Source organism: Tiliqua scincoides, chromosome 2 (genome assembly GCF_035046505.1).
Source record: "Tiliqua scincoides isolate rTilSci1 chromosome 2, rTilSci1.hap2, whole genome shotgun sequence".
NCBI lineage: Eukaryota > Metazoa > Chordata > Lepidosauria > Squamata > Scincidae > Tiliqua > Tiliqua scincoides.
Window position 1 is genome coordinate 269,299,410 of NC_089822.1, and position 20,573 is coordinate 269,319,982.

The 20,573-nt window shown below is 51.2% G+C and overlaps 2 protein-coding genes across 2 annotated transcripts in view; one reads left to right on the plus strand and one right to left on the minus strand.

Annotated features, from left to right (window-relative positions):
• The window catches only part of LOC136640475 (major histocompatibility complex class I-related gene protein-like), a 218,346-nt gene that overhangs the window by 147,763 nt on the left and 50,010 nt on the right, over positions 1-20,573 (minus strand). The window lies entirely within an intron of this gene.
• LOC136641468 (major histocompatibility complex class I-related gene protein-like) lies at positions 12,370-19,847 on the plus strand. The gene is made up of 6 exons (XM_066617284.1): positions 12,370-12,413; positions 12,902-13,308; positions 13,656-13,931; positions 17,518-17,802; positions 18,348-18,428; positions 19,810-19,847. Exons 1-6 carry the CDS (start codon positions 12,370-12,372, stop codon positions 19,845-19,847), a joined length of 1,131 nt encoding a protein of 376 aa, XP_066473381.1.

The following is a 20,573-nucleotide window of genomic DNA, read 5'->3' on the forward strand; positions in this document are numbered from 1 at the left end:
AACCGGTGACGCAACAGGCGCACCCGCTCCTCATGGGCGGAGCGCTTCTCGCCGGTCTCGCCTTCACAGCTCAGCGCAGCCTGGACGGGGAGGGAGGCTGGTGGTTGCGATCCGGCGCCAGGAGGGATGGGGCTGGCGGGCTGGCGCGCCTGGCTCCTGGGGGCGGCTGCCCTCCCGCTACTGGGGGGCTGCTCCGGTGAGTGAGTCCCTACAGGGGAGGAAAGCAGGAGGGCGGGTGGGCAGCCAGTGGAGTCCCTGGGCAGGAGGGAGGGGCGCTGTGCCCACTCCGCAGCCTGGTGGAAAGGGGGGGATTCCGAGGTCCCACCCGGAGCAGAGCCTCAGCCTTTACACGTCCTTCTTCCGCGACCTGCAGGTATGGAAGTGCTCCAGGGCAGAGACCTTTCCCTCCCTCCTTCGCCCAGCGCAGCTCCTGCAGGCAGAGCAGGGACCCCATGGCATCCAGGTCCTTGTCCGAGTTTGTTGTGGCTCCAGGCTGGGTCTTCCTTTCCTGCTGCTCCATCCCGGCCTGTCTCACCCCCCAGCTCCCCCCCCCACTCAAGGCGACCCCCACCTGCCAGGCTGCAGGCCAAGGAGGGGGCTGAGGTTGGCTCCTCTCGCCCACTGTGACTGTCTGTGGGGGGCACTGGCGTTCCAGTAAGTTTCCTCAGGTGCCTGGCTACTCGCCACTGCAAAAGGGAAGAGGTGGGGCCGCTTTCCGCCAGTGTTTTGCCCCCTCCAGGAATGCCAGTGCTGGGGGCAGTGCCACTGTTAGGAAGGAGTCACAAGTCTGGGTCACAGGTCCCCCCACTGCAGCTGCTGCATCTCTCCAGCGTTTCTTTGCAGGTTCAGTCTCTTTCCCTCTGAATCCATTTCCCGCAGACTCCTCTGTGCAGTGCCTGGCACGCCCGTTCTGTGCCCCTGAAACAGACATCCTGACAGACAGAACCAGGACTCCTCCTGGGAAATCAGAGGCCAGACCCCCTTCCTTTCTGCACACAAGAGCCCCACAGTCCGCCCCCCCTGATTGTCTTGAACACCCCCCTACGGCTTGTCTCTCCTGTGTTAGGGAGTTAATTTTGCTTTACTTGCTCTGGGGCCAGCCCATGCCTTCCTGTTGCCTGAGGCTGCCCCCCTTGCCCACTGAAGTGCCAGCCTCTACCCCTTCGCTTGCCAATGTTCTGGCTCAGCAGCCCCCTCCCCTCCCCTCCACAGGAGTTCTTTCTCTTCTCTGTCTCCTTCCTTTTCCAGTCCAGGGAGTAGAAGGTGAAGGGAGCAGTGGAGGCAGGTGGGCAGACAAAGGTGGCCCCCCCCATCTGCTGCCTGAGGCGATGGCTGTTGGAGGAATCTTTAAACTGGTTTCCTCCTTTAGGGGGGGAAGCAGAGTAGCTTCAGCAGCAGACCCCCTCCCTCTTGCTGGGAATCAACCCCAGGGAGCCTCCCACACCCGGCTGACTGCTAATCAAGAAACACAAACAACATTGGCTGGTTGAAGTTGCAAAAGAAGTCATTTACTCAGGGTTTATTGGAAGTAAAGTTACAGCATCTGATTATGATCAGAGGTCCACTAACTTAAAGACAACAAAGCCATAAAGTTGCCTCATCCTGCATGCCATGTGGTTAAGATGGTGTCACCAGCGGAGCCCTGCTGAGAGCGACCCTGTTAGGTCAGTGGTCAGTGAAGAAGAGAGGGCGTGCTCGGAGCGAAGGGAAAGGTTATAGGGTCTGGGCCACAACACCACACAGGTCATCCAAAGGGGACAGGTAAAGTGTAGGGTCACTGGGCTATGGCTTAACCCTTTCAATGGACAGTATCCTGCCACCTGTGGAAGCAGATGGAGTTGTACTAACTCCAACACCCCTTCTCAACTCCAGATGCCCAAGTCCAGCAGATTCATACTTTCACGTAGACTCTGGAACTTTTCTTTTGTCAGCGGCTTGGTCAGGATATCTGCTGTCATTTCTTGGGTTGGACAGTAGTCCATCCTGACAAGCTCTTTCTTAATCAAGTCACGCACAAAGTGGTTTCTAATGTCTATGTGCTTAGTGCGTGCATTGTGGCTTTCTGAGTGTGCCAACCTGATACAACTCTGGTTGTCTTCAAACACTTGGATTGGCTTTTATTCATCTATGCCCAAATCATTTAACAATTTACAAAGCCACATTACCTCTCTGCATGTTTCTGATGCAGATACATATTCTGCTTCTGTGGAAGAAAGAGCAACAGAGGTTTGTTTCCTGCTTGCCCAACTGATTGCTCTATCTCCATACAGAGCCAAATGTCCACTTGTTGACTTTCGGTCAGTTCTGTCTTCTCCCCAATCTGAGTCACTGTAGACTACTAACTTGGGTCTTTCACTGGCTGGCAACTTCAGTTTGAAGTCCAGGGTGCCTTTAGGTATCCCACAAACCTCTTAATGCCAAGCCAATCCCATTTTGTGGGAGAATTATTTTTCCTACTCAGAATTCCAGTAGCAGTTGCAATGTCCGGCCTAGTTGTGTTTGAAAGATAAAGTAACTGGCCTACTGCTTCTCTGTATTGTGTATTGTTTGGGAGAGGTTCACTTTCATCTAGCTGGCAACCTTCAGTCTTGAAAGACTATGGTATCGCGCTCTGAAAGGTGGTTCTGGCACAGCATCTAGTGTGGCTGAAAAGGCCGATTCGGGAGTGACAATCCCTTCCACACTGGGAGCAAGTGCAGTCTGTCCCTGGTCTGTCTCCCTGGCTATGGGCCTTCCTTCTTTGCCTCTTTGCCTCAGACTGTTGGCCAAGTGTCTCTTCAAACTGGGAAAGGCCATGTTGCACAGCCTGCCTCCAAGCAGGCCGCTCAGAGGCCAGGGTTTCCCACTTGTTGAGGTCCACTCCTAAGGCCTTCAGATCCCTCTTGCAGATGTCCTTGTATCGCAGCTGTGGTCTACCTGTAGGGCGCTTTCCTTGCACGAGTTCTCCATAGAGGAGATCCTTTGGGATCTGGCCATCATCCATTCTCACGACATGACCGAGCCAACGCAGGCGTCTCTGTTTCAGTAGTGCATACATGCTAGGGATTCCAGCACGTTCCAGGACTGTGTTGTTTGGAACTTTGTCCTGCCAGGTGATGCCAAGAATACGTCGGAGGCAGCGCATGTGGAAAGCATTCAGTTTCCTCTCCTGTTGTGAGTGAAGAGTCCATGACTCGCTGCAGTACAGAAGTGTACTCAGGACGCAAGCTCTGTAGACCTAGATCTTGGTATGTTCCGTCAGCTTCTTGTTGGACCAGACTCTCTTTGTGAGTCTGGAAAATGTGGTAGCTGCTTTACCGATGCGTTTGTTTAGCTCGGTATCGAGAGAAAGAGTGTTGGAGATCGTTGAGCCAAGGTACACAAAGTCATGGACAACCTCCAGTTCATGTGCAGAGATTGTAATGCAGGGAGGTGAGTCCACATCCTGAACCATGACCTGTGTTTTCTTCACTTTCATCTATTTGTTTGAGAAAGTTGGTCTCCATTGGCGTAGCTGCTGGGTGTGCATCTTTGAGTCCTAGTGACTTCAACAAGTCCAGAATCTTTGTTTTCTGGCTAAGAAGAAAACTTCCATCTTGTTCTCTTTCTACTTGTATATCCAAGTATATTACCCCTGGGGGCTGGGGATAAGAATAGGCCCTCTGTTTGGCTGTACTTGTCGTAAGAGGCGACTAAACAGCCACCGGGTAGATGGGACTCGTCAGCCTGGGAAGGCAGCTCATCTGAGAGAAGGAAAACTCTGATCCCAAACCTCCACTGCCTTGTGGCTACAGACAGTTATGGAAAAGGCTTCAGGAGTCAACCTCGAGGCAAAACCTGGAGCCGGAGTCCCTGAGGCAGTTCATGGCTGAACACAGTCACGTTCTGGCAACTCCTGCGACGCCGCTGGAACAAACCGTATTGGCCTCTGCCTTTCCATTGGGCCATTTCAGCGACATGGAGAGGGGGGATTTGCTGCATGGGTAACAGCCTATCCTCCATACCTACTTTACCCAGGCTTCGCGCACTGGAGAGGACACTGTTCCAGAACCACCATTCAGAGTGTGACACCATAGTCTTCCGAGACTGAAGGATGCCAAGTAATAAGTGACCTTTCCTAGCTCTTTAATTTCTACTTCTTTGTTCAAGTGTTTAACTAATTCTTTGTAATCTTGTCCTCTCTCATAAAAACACAGCAAGTCATCCACGTAAACCAAGACGTATGTCCATTTTCCATCCTTTTGCCTCGTGTATAGACACTGATCTGCTGTACCTTGTGTGAAGTGTAGTTGTGTCAACATGTGGTGCAGTTTTTCATTCCAAGCTTTGGCTGATTGGTTTAAGCCATACAGCCCCTTCTGAAGCTTGCATACTAGATAAACCTTCTTGCTGTCTGTGAAACCTGGTGGCTGTTTCATGTAAAGCTCCTCTTTAATTTCTCTGTAGAGTAATGCAATCTTAACATCTAAATGCCGGACAGACATTTTTCTGGAAGCAGCTATGCTTAGGAGTAGTCTTATAGTAGTGTGTTTCACTACAGGTGCAAAAACTTCATCAAAGTTTTCTCCATATTTCTGGGAGAAACCTTTGGCTACAAGCCTTGCTTTATAGCGCTCTATTTGGCCTTGTGCATTTGTTTTGGCCTTAAAAACCCATTTGCACCCTATTGCCTTTTTGTTTGGCGGTAACTTGGTAAGTTTCCATGTTTTGTTTTTGTGTAGTGCATCTATCTCTTCTTGTGCAGCCTTTTTCCACTTATTTGATACATCTGCAGGCATTGCTTCTACCCAGGATTCTTGTTCGTGTTGTGCTGACGACCCTGCAAGGTAGGTCAAGTCGTGGAGGTGGTACGCCTTTGTTCTCTTGGGATGAACGTCTGGGTTCTGCTGGAACTTGGTCCACCTCTGCAGCAACTTCTGGCTCCAACAGTTCCTCTTCTTCATCAGTCTTCTCTTCTTCATCCATCTCCTCTTCATCTGCTGCACTGGTCTCAGATTCTGGTGATGAGGGTCCTGGTATGCTGTTATGATAAACTGGCACATACATGAGTTCCTCATCTGTCTGTGATAGACCATTAATGAACCTTTTACTTTTGTCAGCCTTTTCATTCTCTGCAAAGTATAGTCCATGTCTAGTGCTCATCTTTCCAGTGTGCATGTCCATAACTTTGTAACCTTTTGTTCCTGGAGCATAGCCTATGAAAAGACCTTCTTCAGCTCTCAGGTCTAGCTTGGACGTTTTCTCCTTGGGAACATAGGTATAGACTTTGCATCCAAACACACGAAGATGCTTCATGTCTGGTGCTCTGCCATGCCACAACTCAAAAGCGGTTTTGTTGCTTACAAACACCTTTGTGGGCAGTCTGTTTTGCAAATAGTTGGCAGTGATTATTGCTTCACTCCAAACATTTGTAGGTAGCTCTGCATCTGTCAGCATGCATCTAAGAGGCTTCTATTTTTGCATTCTACAATACCATTTTGTGCTGCCATGTACGGTACAGTTAATCTGTGTTTGATTCCTTGACTTTCTAGAATTGACTTTGTGTGCTGTGAGGTGTACTCACCACCGTTGTCAGTCTGCAACACACCAGGATTCCTTTCAAACTTGTTCTTCACCATGGCTAGGTATTTTCTGAGCATTTCAGGAACTTCACTTTTCTCTCTCAGCAGATAAAGCACTGAATATCTTGAAAAATCATCCACAAACGTTAATACATATTTATAGTTCCCTAGTGAGGGACTAGGCATTGGACCTACCAGGTCACTGTGTACAATTTCCAGTACTTTGGTGGTGCGCTGTTCAGTCCTCTTTGGGAAGGATGGACTGACTGCCTTGCCTTTGATGCAACATACACACCTGTCTGGATGGTTCTCACAGTGTTTTACCTGTATTCCTTTCGCGAGGTCCTTGTTTTGCAAGTCCAGGACTGCAGCTGTGTCTCTGTGTTCCAGTCTGCGGTGCCACAAGTTCAAACAGTCTTTGCTGCAGGTTTGCTTGGCACTCATCAGCTGCGCTTCTCCTTGGTGCAAACCTAAAACATAAACTCCATCCCGCTCAAAGCCTTGAGCTATTAAAGCATTATCAATTTTGCGCATTATGTCACAGCCGCTTTCTGTGAAGTTAACTGTGTACCCATGTTTGACTAACGTTGACACACTAAGCATGTTTCCACTTACATCTAGAGAATACATAACTCCATGTAGTGTAAGATTCTTTATTGAATTATTTACCAGTCAGTTCCACTTTCCCTTTTCCTTGGGCTTCAACTTTCTTTCCATCAGCAATGGTAATCTGATAGTCTACATTTGTGTCCATTTCTTGAAATAAACTCCTGATTGAGCATGTGTGAAAAGAACATCCTGACTCAATAATCCATTCCTTCCTTTCTACCTTTTCTCTGAGGCAAAGATTATGATTCTTCTCTTGGTTTGAGCTGCTGCTTGTAAATCTGTGAGTGGGTTTACCAACCCCCCTCTTTTGATTTTCTCTCTGGCTCTTTCCCCTGTTTTGGGTGGAGCTTTGGTGTTGCTCCTTCACCCCTGGCTGCTTTGAAATGCAAAATTTTCCCACATGCCCTTCTTTATTGCAGATGTAGCACCTCATGGGTCTTTTGTGTGATTTAAACTCTGCTTTGTAATCTGATCCGCTTGCAAGATCTCCCTTTCTGAAGGGTGTGCAATATGATCTCAGCTCTATGAGTATGGTCTTATACTCCTTTCTTTCTCTTCCAAATATCGATGACTTAAAACTTCCAAAAACAGATTCATCAAGACATCCTACAAGGTATGCCACCCTTTGGTCTTCCAAAAAAACCAAGTTGGTAAGTTCTAAGTCATTGAAAAGCTGAATCAATTTGCTACAATATTTATCACAGTCCTCTTTCCTTTCCAATCTGAGGCAACACAGATCATTAATCAACCTGAACTGATCCTTTGCTCCTGTCTTTGCATAGGTTTCAGTCAGGATCCTTATCATTTCTTTTGCTGTATTAGCCCCTTGAACATAAGGCAACTGTAGTTCAGTTAAGGATCTGAGAATAAGGCATTTAGCCTTCCCGTCTGCCTGATCCCATTTTTCAATCCCAGCCTCTCCGCTCGTTGGGCGCTCCTTGTTTAGGGCAGGCATGGCTCCATGCATTTGTATTTCTGCCTTTATTCTGCAATGCCAGCTGTGGAAGCTTCTGGGGTTCAGCCTGACCATTGGTTGAACAGCTAAGGCTTCTACATCTGATCCTTCTGCCATTGTTTACTTAGCAAGCAAGTTCAGCCTTATGGAGTGGGTGGGGAGAGTTCCCAAAAATCAAAATATTCTTTCAAGGTATCTGGGCTTCCTGATGCATAACCCACCTAGGTTTCTTGGTACCGGGTCTCTGGGTTTCTTAGTGCCTGGTCCCTGGGCTCATAACCTGTTGGAGGAATCTCTTAAAACTGGTTTCCTCTTAAGGGGGGAAGCAGAGTAGCTTCAGCAGCAGACCCCCCCCCCCCCTTTGCTGGGAATCAACCCAGGGAAGCTCCCACACCCGGCTGACTGCTAATCAAGAAAGACAAACAACATTGGCTGGTTGAAGTTGCAAAGGAGATTCATTTACTCACGGTTCCATAGAAGCATATGGTTTACAGCATCTGATTATGTTCAGAGGTACACTAACTTAATAGACAACAAGGCCCTAAGGCTGCCTCATCCTGCGTGTGCCATGCGGTCAAGATGGTGCCGCCAGCAGAGCCCTGCTGCATGCCATCCCGATGGGTCAGTGGTCAGCGAAGAAGGAAAAAGAAAGAGAAGCCTGCTCGGAGGAAGGGAAGGTTATATAGGGTCTGGGCCACACCCCCACATAGGTCATCCAAAGGGGACAGGTCAAGTGTTGTGACACTGGGGTCATCGCTTAACCCTTTCAATGCACTGTATCCTGCCACCTCTTGGAAGCAGATGGAGGGGTACCAACTCCAACACACCCCAGCTCAGTCCCAAGGGTCTCTTGGTCCAGGTTACTCTGTCCTGCTTCTGAGGGCTCTTCCCTGCCTTTGCTCTGCAACAGCCTGTCCTACAGCAACTTCAAATCCTGGAGGGTATTTGCTCTTCTGGCCAAGGAGATCCCTGAAACATACTGGTTCTGCAAAAGTGTTGATCTGCAGTTCCCCAAATTTCTTGCCAACATGTGGAAAGCTACACATTGCAGGGCGCCTTAATGGCTGTGTGCATTGAAGCACTTGTAGACTGGAGGCAAGATGCCTCAGTGCTTTCCCTCTTGGGTCTGACTTCAGGAGAGTGAGAGGAGGGAACTCAATCCTGAAGACTGGCAACAGTTCTTGTAATTTGGCCCCAGAACCATTTAACCAGACATTCCCCACAAGGCAAGGCAAAGGGCAAACCTGGAGCAGGTGAGGGCCAGACCAGATCTGACTTCAATAATCGCATTGTTTGGGCCAGCTGGTTTGGGATTTGGTTTGGGTCCAGAAGGTGACTCCAACTCTTTGCCTGGTCCACAGTTCTGCTCCAGATCAAGGTTCCCTTGCTTGCTGTTTGCCCAGTCAGCACACTAGTGAGGCATTAGACTGGGCATTTAGGGCACAATTTTATACTTACCATGAAACTCCACAGTCAGGGAATTAGAGGACAGGTCCTCTCGTGGATTGAGAACTGGTTGGAGGCCAGGAAGCAGAGAGTGGGTGTCAATGGGCAATTTTCACAATGGAGAGAGGTGAAAAGCGGTGTGCCCCAAGGATCTGTCCTGGGACCGGTGCTTTTCAACCTCTTCATAAATGACCTGGAGACAGGGTTGAGCAGTGAAGTGGCAAAGTTTGCAGACGACACCAAACTTTTCCGAGTGGTAAAGACCAGAAGTGATTGTGAGGAGCTCCAGAAGGATCTCTCCAGACTGGCAGAATGGGCAGCAAAATGGCAGATGCGCTTCAATGTCAGTAAGTGTAAAGTCATGCACATTGGGGCAAAAAATCAAAACTTTAGATATAGGCTGATGGGTTCTGAGCTGTCTGTGACAGATCAGGAGAGAGATCTTGGGGTGGTGGTGGACAGGTCGATGAAAGTGTCGACCCAATGTGCGGCGGCAGTGAAGAAGGCCAATTCTATGCTTGGGATCATTAGGAAGGGTATTGAGAACAAAACGGCTAATATTATAATGCCGTTGTACAAATCGATGGTAAGGCCACACCTGGAGTATTGTGTCCAGTTCTGGTCGCCGCATCTCAAAAAAGACATAGTGGAAATGGAGAAGGTGCAAAAGAGAGCGACTAAGCTGATTACGGGGCTGGGGCACCTTCCTTATGAGGAAAGGCTACGGCGTTTGGGCCTCTTCAGCCTAGAAAAGAGACGCTTGAGGGGGGACATGATTGAGACATACAAAATTATGCAGGGGATGGACAGAGTGGATAGGGAGATGCTCTTTACACTCTCACATAATACCAGAACCAGGGGACATCCACTAAAATTGAGTGTTGGGCGGGTTAGGACAGACAAAAGAAAATATTTCTTTACTCAGCGCGTGGTCGGTCTGTGGAACTCCTTGCCACAGGATGTGGTGCTGGCGTCTAGCCTAGATGCCTTTAAAAGGGGATTGGACGAGTTTCTGGAGGAAAAATCCATTATGGGGTACAAGCCATGATGTGTATGCGCAACCTCCTGATTTTAGGAATGGGTTAAGTCAGAATGCCAGATGTAGGGGAGGGCACCAGGACGAGGTCTCTTGTTATCTGGTGTGCTCCCTGGGGCATTTGGTGGGCCGCTGTGAGATACAGGAAGCTGGACTAGATGGGCCTATGGCCTGATCCAGTGGGGCTGTTCTTATGTTCTTATGTTCTTAATCTACCACAGTTTTATACTTGCCATGCTACCTTTGTTGGTGCTGATTGTCATAAAGCAAGAGGTCAACCTTGGCTGTGTAACAGGATAGGACCCGAGTGACATATTGTGCACAGCCTTTGCTTTGTAATGAGATTGTCTCTTGTGCACAGGAGTCCTGTCTCCATCACAGCAGCGCCACAAGGAGGGAGCCAGCCTGGGATTCATGTGCAGTGATTTGGTCACAGATGCAAACTAGGATTTTGGGTACAGATTTTGGGTGATTCTGGTCAGGCAAGATGGGGGTTGAGTGAGGATCTCTGCCTGGAATCCAGAAGCTGAACCACTGCAAAGTGTGTGACTGGGTGGGGGGAGCTCCACCACCAGGGATATGAAGAATATTTGGATTCCTCCAGCTCCTGCCACCCTGTAAAAGAGGCTGCTGTGATATTTGGAGGAAGAAGCTGAGAAGTGGGCAGGTGGAGAAGCTTGTTTTGGTCTGTGAAGAATTCCAGGCCATGAAGTGAAAATAAAAGCTGGGAATGGGAAGGTGCTGACCTTTGAGAAATGAGTCTGATTAGAGAAGGAAAATGGGGGTGGGGCAGCATTTTCTCCAGGGGATGTTGCTTATTGTCTTAATGGTGCCTGATGGGTGTTGTCTGGATAGTTTTACTCTGAGTAGCTGTGATGCTGAGTGGATGTGGAGAAGATACTTCCACAAGTGTCCATGCTGGAGATTGAGGCCAGACCACATCACACCTTCTTCTACAGATGCCTTCTGGAAGTGTCACTGTTTTAAACAGGCACTTCCAGGGGAACTTTCGGGCCTTTCTGGTGCGGTCTGTGGAGGAGGTCTGGAGTTTTTTGGGTTGTCCTGTGAAGAAAGGAGAAGGCAGCAAATAAAGACCTTAAAGAGGTTTTGGAGGTGGAGCGAAGTGTTGGCAACCTTCAGTCTTGAAAGACTATGGTATTGTGCTCTGAAAGGTGGTTCTGGAGCAGTGTCTAGTGTGGCTGAAAAGGCTATTAGGGAGTGACAATCCCTTCCACACCGGGAGCAAGTGCAGTCTGTCCCTGGTCTGTCTTCCTGGCTATGGGCCTTCCTTCTTTGCCTCTTAGTCTCAGACTGTTGGCCAAGTGTTTCTTCAAACTGGGAAAGGCCATGCTGCACAGCCTGCCTCCAAGCGGGCCGCTCAGAGGCCAGGGTTTCCCACCTGTTGAGGTCCACTCCTAAGGCCTTCAGATCCCTCTTGCAGATGTCCTTGTATTGCAGCTGTGGTCTACCTGTAGGGCGTTTTCCTTGCACGAGTTCTCCATAGAGGAGATCCTTTGGGATCTGGCTATCATCCATTCTCATGACATGACCGAGCCAACACAGGCGTCTCTGTTCCAGCAGTGCATACATGCTAGGGATTCCAGCACGTTCCAGGACTGTGTAGTTTGGAACTTTGTCCTGCCAGGTGATGCAGAGAATGCGTTGGAGGCAGCGCATGTGGAAAGCGTTCAGTTTCCTCTCCTGTTGTGAGCGAAGAGTCCATGACTCACTGCAGGACAGAAGTGTACTCAGGACGAAAGCTCTGGAGCACCTCCATGCAAAGACCATGAGGGTCTGCACCACTTGGCCTGTGTTTGGACACTGGTGCTGAGGGGTTCAGGTGCTGTGCAAGGTGGCTTCTTAGGGGCAGTGGGTGGCTGCAGGGCTGGGGGGCGAACTTCAGAGTGAACCACATGGAGATTGCAGTGCAGCAACACCCATCAGGTGCGGGGGAGGAGTACATGGAAACCAGTAAGGGCAGGAAGAAATGGGTTTAATCTCCCTCCCTGCAGATCTCCACAGCTGCATTTTGTCCAGAAAAAGAACAAGGGAAAAATCTGACCTTAACAATGTAGAGTTGGCAGATGGAACAAGATTTTGTGGTAATCTGTGAGAATAGTTAACATCAACAAACTCTACCTTCATTACTGTATACAGATCCACAGATTTCTATTTATCCATATCAAAAGCGGCAATCAAATAAAACTAGCAAAAACAAAGATTGTAGATCTCTGCAAGTCTCTTAAATTTTGAGTAGATTTTCCACAACACTAAAATTTCACTAGATATGTAAAGGCCTGGAGGTGTGGGGGCAGGATGTGTCACTGGGATTTTTTTTTTTTAATTTTAAAATGGGGGGGATTAATATTCAGAGGAAAAATAGAATAAAGCCTCAGGGAGAACTGTTCTAGCAGTGCTTCTGTTCCACAGAGCTCATGTTCTCCCATCCTAAACTAAGAGGGGTGCAGGTCTGGGAGGGGGGAAGAGAGAAAATTGCCCAGTGGCAGAGGGGAAGAGTGCTATAATATTTGAAGGAAATGGTGAAACAGGGTAAGAAGCGGAGAAGCTTGTTTTGGTCTGTCCAAACTCCAGGCTATGAAGTGAAAAATAAAAGTTGGGCATTGGAAGTGCAATTTCAGAAACTTGAGGGCACAATCCTAACCAGGTCTACTCAGAAGTAAGTCCTGTTTTGTTCAATGGGACTTACTCTCAGGAAAGTGTGGTTGGGATTCCAGCCTGATTAGAGAAGGAAAAGTGGGGTGGGGATGCATTTACCCGAGGGGATGTCGCTTATTGTCTTGATGATGTGTGATGGGTGTTATCTACTGTGAGTACCTGTGATGCTGAGTGTGTCCTGCTGGCTGATTGAGGCGAGGCAAATTCGTGCCAGTGAGCCTGTGTGTGGACAGGGGGGGGGGGGTGGCTTCTTAAGGGACGGTGGGTTGATCCAGCCTGTTGGTGCGTGAAAACCAGGAAGGTGCACGTGCGGGGTCTGTGCCTGTCTCCGGTGCTGGGGCCAGTTGTGCCATGTGGGGCTTGAGTGGTGCAGGCTGTGGACACGCCTGTGAGTGGGGAAGGGGGCGCAGCACCCGCAGGCAGACCCGCTTTGCTGGTGTTCCTTGTGAGGAGAGGGCTGCTTTTCCTCCTGCGGGGGGCCGGGGGCCTGGGCCACCCGGGGATGGGCAGAATCCCAGCGCCTTCCGTGGAGAGGAGCAGCGAGGCAGGGGCGGCTGCATGAGATGCGGGGGCGTGGGGAGGGGGCGCTGCGGCTTCGACAGCAGGGCTCCCTAGGGTGGTTGTGGCCTCCTGGGGCAGCGGGGCCCGGGCGGTCGTGCGAGGGGCAGAGGCTGCGCCCCGTCCTGCCCCCGCACTCGCCCTCCGCGACCGGGACGGAGCCCGCAGGCCGGCGAGCGCCCCTGACTGCCCCCCGCCCCGTCTGCCCGCAGGCTCGGCGTCGCACTCGCTGCGCTACTTCGGCACGGCGGTGTCTGAGCCCGGCCCGGGGCTGCCCGCGTTCGTGGCCGTGGGCTGCGTGGACGGGCAGGTCCACCAGATGTATGACAGCGACACGAAGCGGGTGAGGCCTGTGGCGCATTGGATGGAGAAGGTGACCCGGGAGGACCCCCAGTACTGGGAGCAGCAGACGGACATGACCCGGGTCTCGGAGGCGGTCTTCAGAGCGGACGTGCAGAACTTAATGGAGCGCTACAACCAGAGCGGAGGTGAGCGATTCTGCCTTCCCGATTGCTCAAGTGGGGCGGGGGTCGGGCCCTACCTGCCTGCCTGCCTGCCCGGGCTCTGACGCCCCCGACGGTCCCTTGCAGGGCTCCACACCGGGCAGCTCATGAGCCCCGCGGAGGGGAAGTCCGGTACGCCGGGGCGGGGGCGGGCCCCGGGAGCCGCCCTCCTCTCCCTTCCCGGTTGGTCGGGCCGCGGGATGGCTGGCTGAGCGGCTCCGACTGCCGAGCTGCGGGGAGCCGCGCCATGTTCCGGGCACGACCCCCAAGTGGGGCGGGGGTCGGGCCCTGCTGCCTGCCTGGGCTTTGACACCCCCGCCGGTCCCTTCCAGGACTCCACACTTGGCAGAGCGTATGCGGCTGCGAGGTGAGCGAGGGCGCGCCCCGCGGAGGGCAAGTCCGGTACTCCTACGACGGGCGGGACTTCATCGCCTTGGACCCGATGACGCTCACCTGGACGGCGGCAGACGCAGTAGCCCAGCTCACCAAGGCGGAGTGGGAGGCCGAGCCGGCCAACGTCCAGGCCTGGAAGGCCTTCCTGGAGGAGCTGTGCCCGGAGTGGCTGCAGAAGTACCTACGCTACGGGGCGGAGACCCTGCAGAGGAAAGGTGAGCGGGGGGGGGGCTTCCTCCACGCCTCCCATCACAGCGCCGGAGGCTCCCCCTGCTCGCAGCCCGGCGGAGAGAGGGCGCCATCCCCGCCTCCGATCCCGGTGAAGCGGCCAATGGAGCACCCAGGGAACGGGCACCGCGGAGCCCGGGCTGGCAAAGACCCCCCCCTCAGCCCTCCCCCTTCTACCAGGCCCCACCGCTGTCCTTCCAAAGGGGGAAGCTTTCCGAACTGAACGGGCCTTCTCCCGCCCCGTCGCAGAACCGGCGCAGTCCTCTCCCCCAGCCCCCTTCCTCCTGGGGCAAAACCGCCCCCTGCAGTCCTGGGGCCCTTGCGCTGCCCGAGCCACTCAGGCCCTGGCTGCAGACTGCGCTCCTCCTGCAACACCCCCCATATTAGCACGGGCAGGCCTGGAGAGAGGGGGGCGCACGGGGGCAAAACAAACTGCAGGGCAAAAACACGGCAGCGTTTCCTTCTTCGTCCCAAATGAATGTGCCTTCTGCAGAATGCAGTTTCTTTCTTCATAGCAACCCTGACAGCTCTCAGATTCCCCAACAAACAGTCCCCCCAGAGCAGGCACGCTGTGGGTCACAACCCACGAGGTCAGTCCCACATGCGCTAATTTCAGGTGGGACTGCGCTAATTTTCATTTCAATTGTTTTATTTTTAATACGTTACCCCTGATGGTATCTGACTGTATTTGGGGAAATGTTACAGATCCAGACTTTTCACAGTGCATGTGCTCTTAACATATATATTCCATGCATATACTGCTCACAATGACAGGCAATGGGGCTTACTCTCAGGTAAGTGTGGATATCATTGTAGCCTTTGGGATATTTGGGGAATTTTTTAAAAAACAAACAAATCAGACCAGCAACTGCTTGGGAGGCTTAGGAGGGTTTTCTTTATTTTAAATGATTGTTTAAACTTATTATAAACTTCTAATTTAATGAATTTGATTTGATTTTTGTCATATAAAGGGTGTTAAAAATCTTCCTGCTTGATGATGCCACTTCTGGCCAAGGCATCTCTTCCAGCGGGTCCAACAGATTGTCATTCTGAAAAGTGGGTCCCTGTCCTAAAAAGTTTGAGAAGAAGGGAATAGAAGTGCTTTGAAAGTGGATTCAAGCTGTAGTGGAAACATCATCTTCATAAGCACCAACATGCAGTAGTACAATTCAAACCTGTTGGAGGAATCTTAAAAAAAATAGTTTCCTCTTTAGGGGGGAAGCAGAGTAGCTCCAGCAGCAGACCCCCCCTCTTGCTGGGAATGAACCCCAGGGATGCTCCCACACCCGGCTGGCTGCTAATTAGTAAAAGACAAACGACAATGGCTGGTTGAAGTTGCAAAAGAAGTCATTAACTCACGGTTCCATAGAAGCATGTTTACAGCATCTGATTGTGATCAGAGGTTCACTAAACTTAAGATAACAAGGCCCTGGAGCTGCCTCGTCCTGCATGTGCCATGTGGTCAAGATGGCGGCGCCAGCAGAGCCCTGCTGTGAGCCATCCTGTCAGGTCAGCGTGGTAGAGCAGCAAGAGAGGAAGAGAGGGTGTGCTCTGAGAGAAGGGAAGGTGATAGGGTCTGGGCCACACCCCCACATAGGTCATCCAAAGGGGACAGGTAAAGTGTAGGGTCACTGGGCCATGGCTTAACCCTTTCAGGACAGTATCCTGCCACCTCTGGACAGCAGACGGAGTTGCACCAAACTCCAACAAAACCTTGGAAAGTGAAACTCACACCTTCAGGCAGAACTACAAGGCTCCAGTAGCAGGTCACGCAGTTCAATTCACAGAATTCCAGGCCCAAGAGTCAGCTCCACCCCTTCTCCTAGTTTACTGTGGGCGCAATCCTCACCCCTTATGTCAGTGCTTTCCATCCTGCAGTTCGGTGTCACTCACGGAGGCTTCCTCAAAGTCAGGTTGTATGCTGGAAAGCAATAAGGGGTGAGGATTGCGCCCTGTGTGTCTGAACACATGGCCTTGGATCAAGTCTGCATGTTTGAAGGTGAAATTAATGGTATGGAGTACAAATATAAGTCTTGAGCACAGAATAGAAAAGAGGAAAGATGGGGAAAAAGTCCAGAAAAGGTCAGGCAAATTGATTTCACTTGGTCTTTGTTCCTACAGCATTGAATAGAAATAGGGGAGAAGGTGAAAGCCATTCTTGGATGCCTGCACATTATGAGAAGATGAAGAAGCAAATGAGGAGGACTTTGCTGAAGAAGAAAAAAAAGAAATGCAGTAGCAATACTTGAAATAGAGAAGTCAGAGGGTGGGGGGGACGAGAGAAGAGGGGGCCTTCCCCAAAGGCTTGTATGGAAGAATACAGTCTTTCAGACAGCCTCGCTGAAGGCCAGTATTTAAGTTGTTAGATGACATATTTGTTGTTCTTGTTAGGAAGGGGGCAGTGCCCCATGCCCAACAGAACATCCCTTCTCCCTTCCTCTGGGAAGCTGCACCCGCTCTGCACAGTTCACGCACACACGCCTGTCTGTCACTTCGTCTCCCAAGACTGGCAGCCAAAGGTGTCTCCCCTTTCTTGAAATGGGGGTTCAGAGATTGAGGAGGAGAGAGTATTTCTGCAGTTGTCTCTACACATATTTTGCCCTGGAAGATTCACTCTCCTCCACCTGATCAGAATTCACATGCCTTCGCCCTGTGCCGTGTCTGTTTCCTCTCTGACAGGAAGCTCATTTAGAAGAAAGATCACGGTAAAAATCAGTATGAGGAGAGAGTGCCTTGGAGCATGTGCAGAGTGCATCTGTAAGGGAATCATTTTTTCCTTTAAAAATGGCACCCAGTTGGAAGCACAGAAATCGCTGGCCTCATCCCCTTCCTTTGGATGCTGGTCACTGCCCCTGAAGTTTCCTCCCTTCTTGGAAACTACAGAGGAGAATTTGGGGTGGCCATTTGGACCTCCAAGAACTAGTCAAGGCAAGCAGGAGACTCAGGAATTCTTCCTCTTCACTCTGAGATGAATGTTCAGCTTCAGGAAAAGGAAAAGAACTGCAGGAAGGAGCAGAGAGGGCAGTGCTGGAAAAATGAATAGTGGCCATTTCAGGAGCCGTCCCTGATGGACAAACCCAGATGCTGGGGGGCAATGCTCACTTCTTGCCCTCCAGTCCAGAGTAGCGGTTCTTGCCCTGCGGTCTGTGGATGGGCTTCAGAAGGTCCTTGAGCTGCAAGAGGCATTTTGTGTGTGTCTGCATTTTTCTGGGAGGAGGCCAGTGCTTTCATTTGAAAGGTATCTGTGACACAGAAAAGGTTGCACACCCCCAACCTCTGTTCAGCTGGGGTGGAGGTCCAGGGACAGTTGCCCCAAAGCCCTGGAGGAGATCCCAGGGACGTCCCAGGTCTGCTGCTTCTTGCTTTGGAGCTTTTGTACCAAGTGCTGAGGGATGCTGTAGAGTCCCTTTCTCTGCAGGTTTTCATCTCTTGAGGATGCTGCACTTGTGGGGTGACTGCTTTTGGGGCAGGGGTGGATCAGAAGGTCCCTTCCTTCTGCTCAACTCCAGCATCCATCCTGTGAGTCAACCAAGGACCCCGGTCTTGACACTGGCATTGCCACTTTTTCCACAGAGCCCCCCGTAGTAAAGGTGACACGTAAGGACAGCCAGCAGGGCTTGGAGACCCTCCTGTGCCGGGCCCACGGCTTCTACCCCAAGGAGATCAATGTCACCTGGAGGAAGGATGGGAAGGTCAGGCAGGAGGACGCGTTCCATGGGGTTGTCAGCCCCAACCCGGATGGAACTTACTACACCGGGCTGAGCATTGAGATTGATCCCAAGGAGAGGAGCCGCTACCAGTGCCATGTGGAACATGATGGGCTGCAGGACCCTCTGGATGTGGCCGTGAAGGAGTCTGGTGAGAGGCTGCAGGGGAGGGGGGCCTGGGGAGGGAGCTCTTTGTGGGATGGGGGTAGAGTGGGGGGCAGATTCTGGGAGGTGGGACTCGAAGGAGAAACGCATCAGCACCTCTCAGGGTGTATTTTGGGGCTCAGAGCTGCTGCTACACGCCTGTGCTGGAGGCTGGAAGGAGGCTGTGGCTGCTGGAAAGAGTGGGCAGAGGAACCCTGGAGAGCAGGAGGCAGAAACTTCTGCTTTCATTGCTCTGAGTGGGTGACATGAGAGTGCCCCCAAATCAGACCTTCGTATGAGGTCAGTGGAGACCTTTCTCAGTGGTTTTGCAGGCTCCCTTGAAGGCCTGAGATGCTGAGCTCAAGTGGGTCTCCAGGGGATGGAATTGCCCTGGATCAGGGCCACCCCAGAGCGGGGTTCATCTCATGGTTTGCTTGTTTCCCAGCCTCAGGGTCCCCATCTCCAGTCGAAGGGTCTCGGGATCTCTGCCTGAGGCTCTGCAGAGCCCACTTCAGTCTGAGTCAATGTGTGTTCTTTCCATTTCCCCCTCAGTGCCTGTTTGGCTCATTGCTGTGGGAGTCATCCTGGGGGTCCTGGGGGTCCTGAGTGTGGCTGGAGTCGTTTTCTACGTCAGTAAGTACATCCCTGGATGCCTCTGTTGGGCTGCATGTGGGCATCATTCAGGAGCAGAGTTCAGATCCTGAGCCCCTCAGACTGGGAACTTCTCATTCTGTGAAGACCATGAATACAATTGGTGAGGAAGGTTGCTGAGGACGTGCTGGTGTCCCGGGTTCCCTGACAGCCCATTGCCAAAGAGGATCATGTAGCCCAGCAAGTGTTGAGGTCACCTGGACTTGCAGCTGCCCAGCAGGCAGGGATTCTCAGAGTTGAGATCACAAAAAGGTAATGGACATTTGATTGATTACACCAGTGGTTCTGGAACTTCTCCAGCCAGAGGCTCCCCGATCCGTGTAGCCATTGGCCACGGCTCCCCATTACATCACCCCACCTCAGTTACCCCCAAAATGGGGATGAAGGTGTGATGATTATACATTAGAAACAAAAAACAGCACTCTGAGGCTGCAATCCTAACCACACTTACCTGAGAGTAAGCCCCATTGAACAATATAAGACTTACTTCTGAGTAGACCTGGTTAGGATTGTGCCCTGAGTTTGTTAGCAGCACTCCTGGAAGGTTTTGGAAAGGGAGGGGGGAAAGAGAAGTGATGAATTTGTGGGGGAGGGGAAGACTTTGTTCTGTGTGTATCTGCTAATTGCAAACCCATGTGACCCAGAGACTGTCTGGCTGCAATCCTAACCTCACTTTTCTGGGAGTAAGTCCCATTGAGCACAATAGAACTTACTTCTGAGTATACCTACCTAGGATTGTGCCTTTTGTCTTATAATAGCACCTCCCCCCCCCCAGGAGGCAGGAGGAAAAAGGGGGATGGCTGAATAGGAATGGGTATTTTTACTTTTTAATCAATTTTTGGGGACAAAGTATGACTGATCAAGAGCGCCTTTTTTTTCTTTTTTGAAGGGGGAAGGAAACCTCTGCCCACCCACCCTGCTTCCCTGGATTCTGATCTCAGCCGTCCTCCAGCGTCAGTCCAGGGAGAAGATGCAGGGGCAAAATTGAAGCCAGCAGATCCTGAATTGACAACGTGAAAGACTTCCTAGTGCTGTTGCAGGGAACCTTCTGGGATGTCCTCCCCTGGAGATGGTTAACCACAGCCTGGCTGAGCACATGCCATGGAGTGCTTGACATTTGAGTGCCTACCTCCCTGCAGAGGGTGGGACTGGATGATCTCTGGAAGTCCCTTGTGACTCTGACTTTCTGATTCTGTCTCTATATATAAGCGCTGAGGGAGAGTTGCCTGATGAACTGCTCCTGACTCCTTCTGCTTTGCTATCCTGATTATATAGAATATATATATAAAGGAATATTCCCTTCATAGAAGCAGTAGATGCAGAAGGCTTTTGACTCTGATTTTCTGATTCTGTCTCTATATAGAAGCGCTGAGGGAGACTTACCTGAAGAACTGCTCCTGACTCATGCTTTGCAATCCTGATTTATTTTTTTTAAAGAATATTCCTTTCATAGAAGCAGCAGATGCAGAAGGCTTTTTGCCTGTCTGATATTGGGTGCCATTCATATGGAGCACATTTTGATGAAGCATTTGAAAAACTGTCCATAATTGTGGTTTCCACAGCTCAAGAAGGACAGAGTTGGGAAAAGGTTGCAGAGCTGGGAAAGGTACAAAAGACACTAAGGGCGCAATCCTAACCCCTTATGTCAGTGCTGTCCAGCACTGACATCAGGGCAATGCAGCTCTGAGGGAAGGGAACAAACACTCCCTGACTTTGAGGAGGCCTCTGTGAGTGACACCCAACTGCAGGATGCAGCACATGTCCCATTGGCACCGCTAGGCCAGTGCTGGAAAGCACTGACATAAGGGGTGAGGGTTGCACCCTAAATGATCCCAGGGCTGCGTAAACACCAAGTGGGCTGCTGGTTCCCCTGAACCAAGTGTTGGTGTCTCACAGCATTTGCTGGGAAGCCTGGTCTGTGTGAGCAGGAGAGCCCAGCCCTCTCAGTGATCTGGGTCCTTGAAAGCCGCTACTTGGAATCAGTTCCCCTCACGGTCCTTTGAAGTGGGCCATCCTTGTGCCAAAACAGCCAGGTGTGCCTGTGGCACCTCTCAACTGCACAACTGGGGCATGTCCCAGAGTTACTTCCAGTCCTGAGAGACCGCACCATCCAGTATTGGACAAGAG

Bases quoted from the DNA above. Each gene is read 5' to 3' on its own strand.
- LOC136641468 (XM_066617284.1), top strand. From the start codon at position 12,370: ATGTCGCTTATTGTCTTGATGATGTGTGATGGGTGTTATCTACT. The intron at 12,414-12,901 runs GTGAGTACCTGT...CTCCTGGGGCAG, and splicing joins TGTGATGGGTGTTATCTACT to CGGGGCCCGGGCGGTCGTGC. The intron at 17,803-18,347 runs GTGAGAGGCTGC...TTTCCCCCTCAG, and splicing joins TGTGGCCGTGAAGGAGTCTG to TGCCTGTTTGGCTCATTGCT.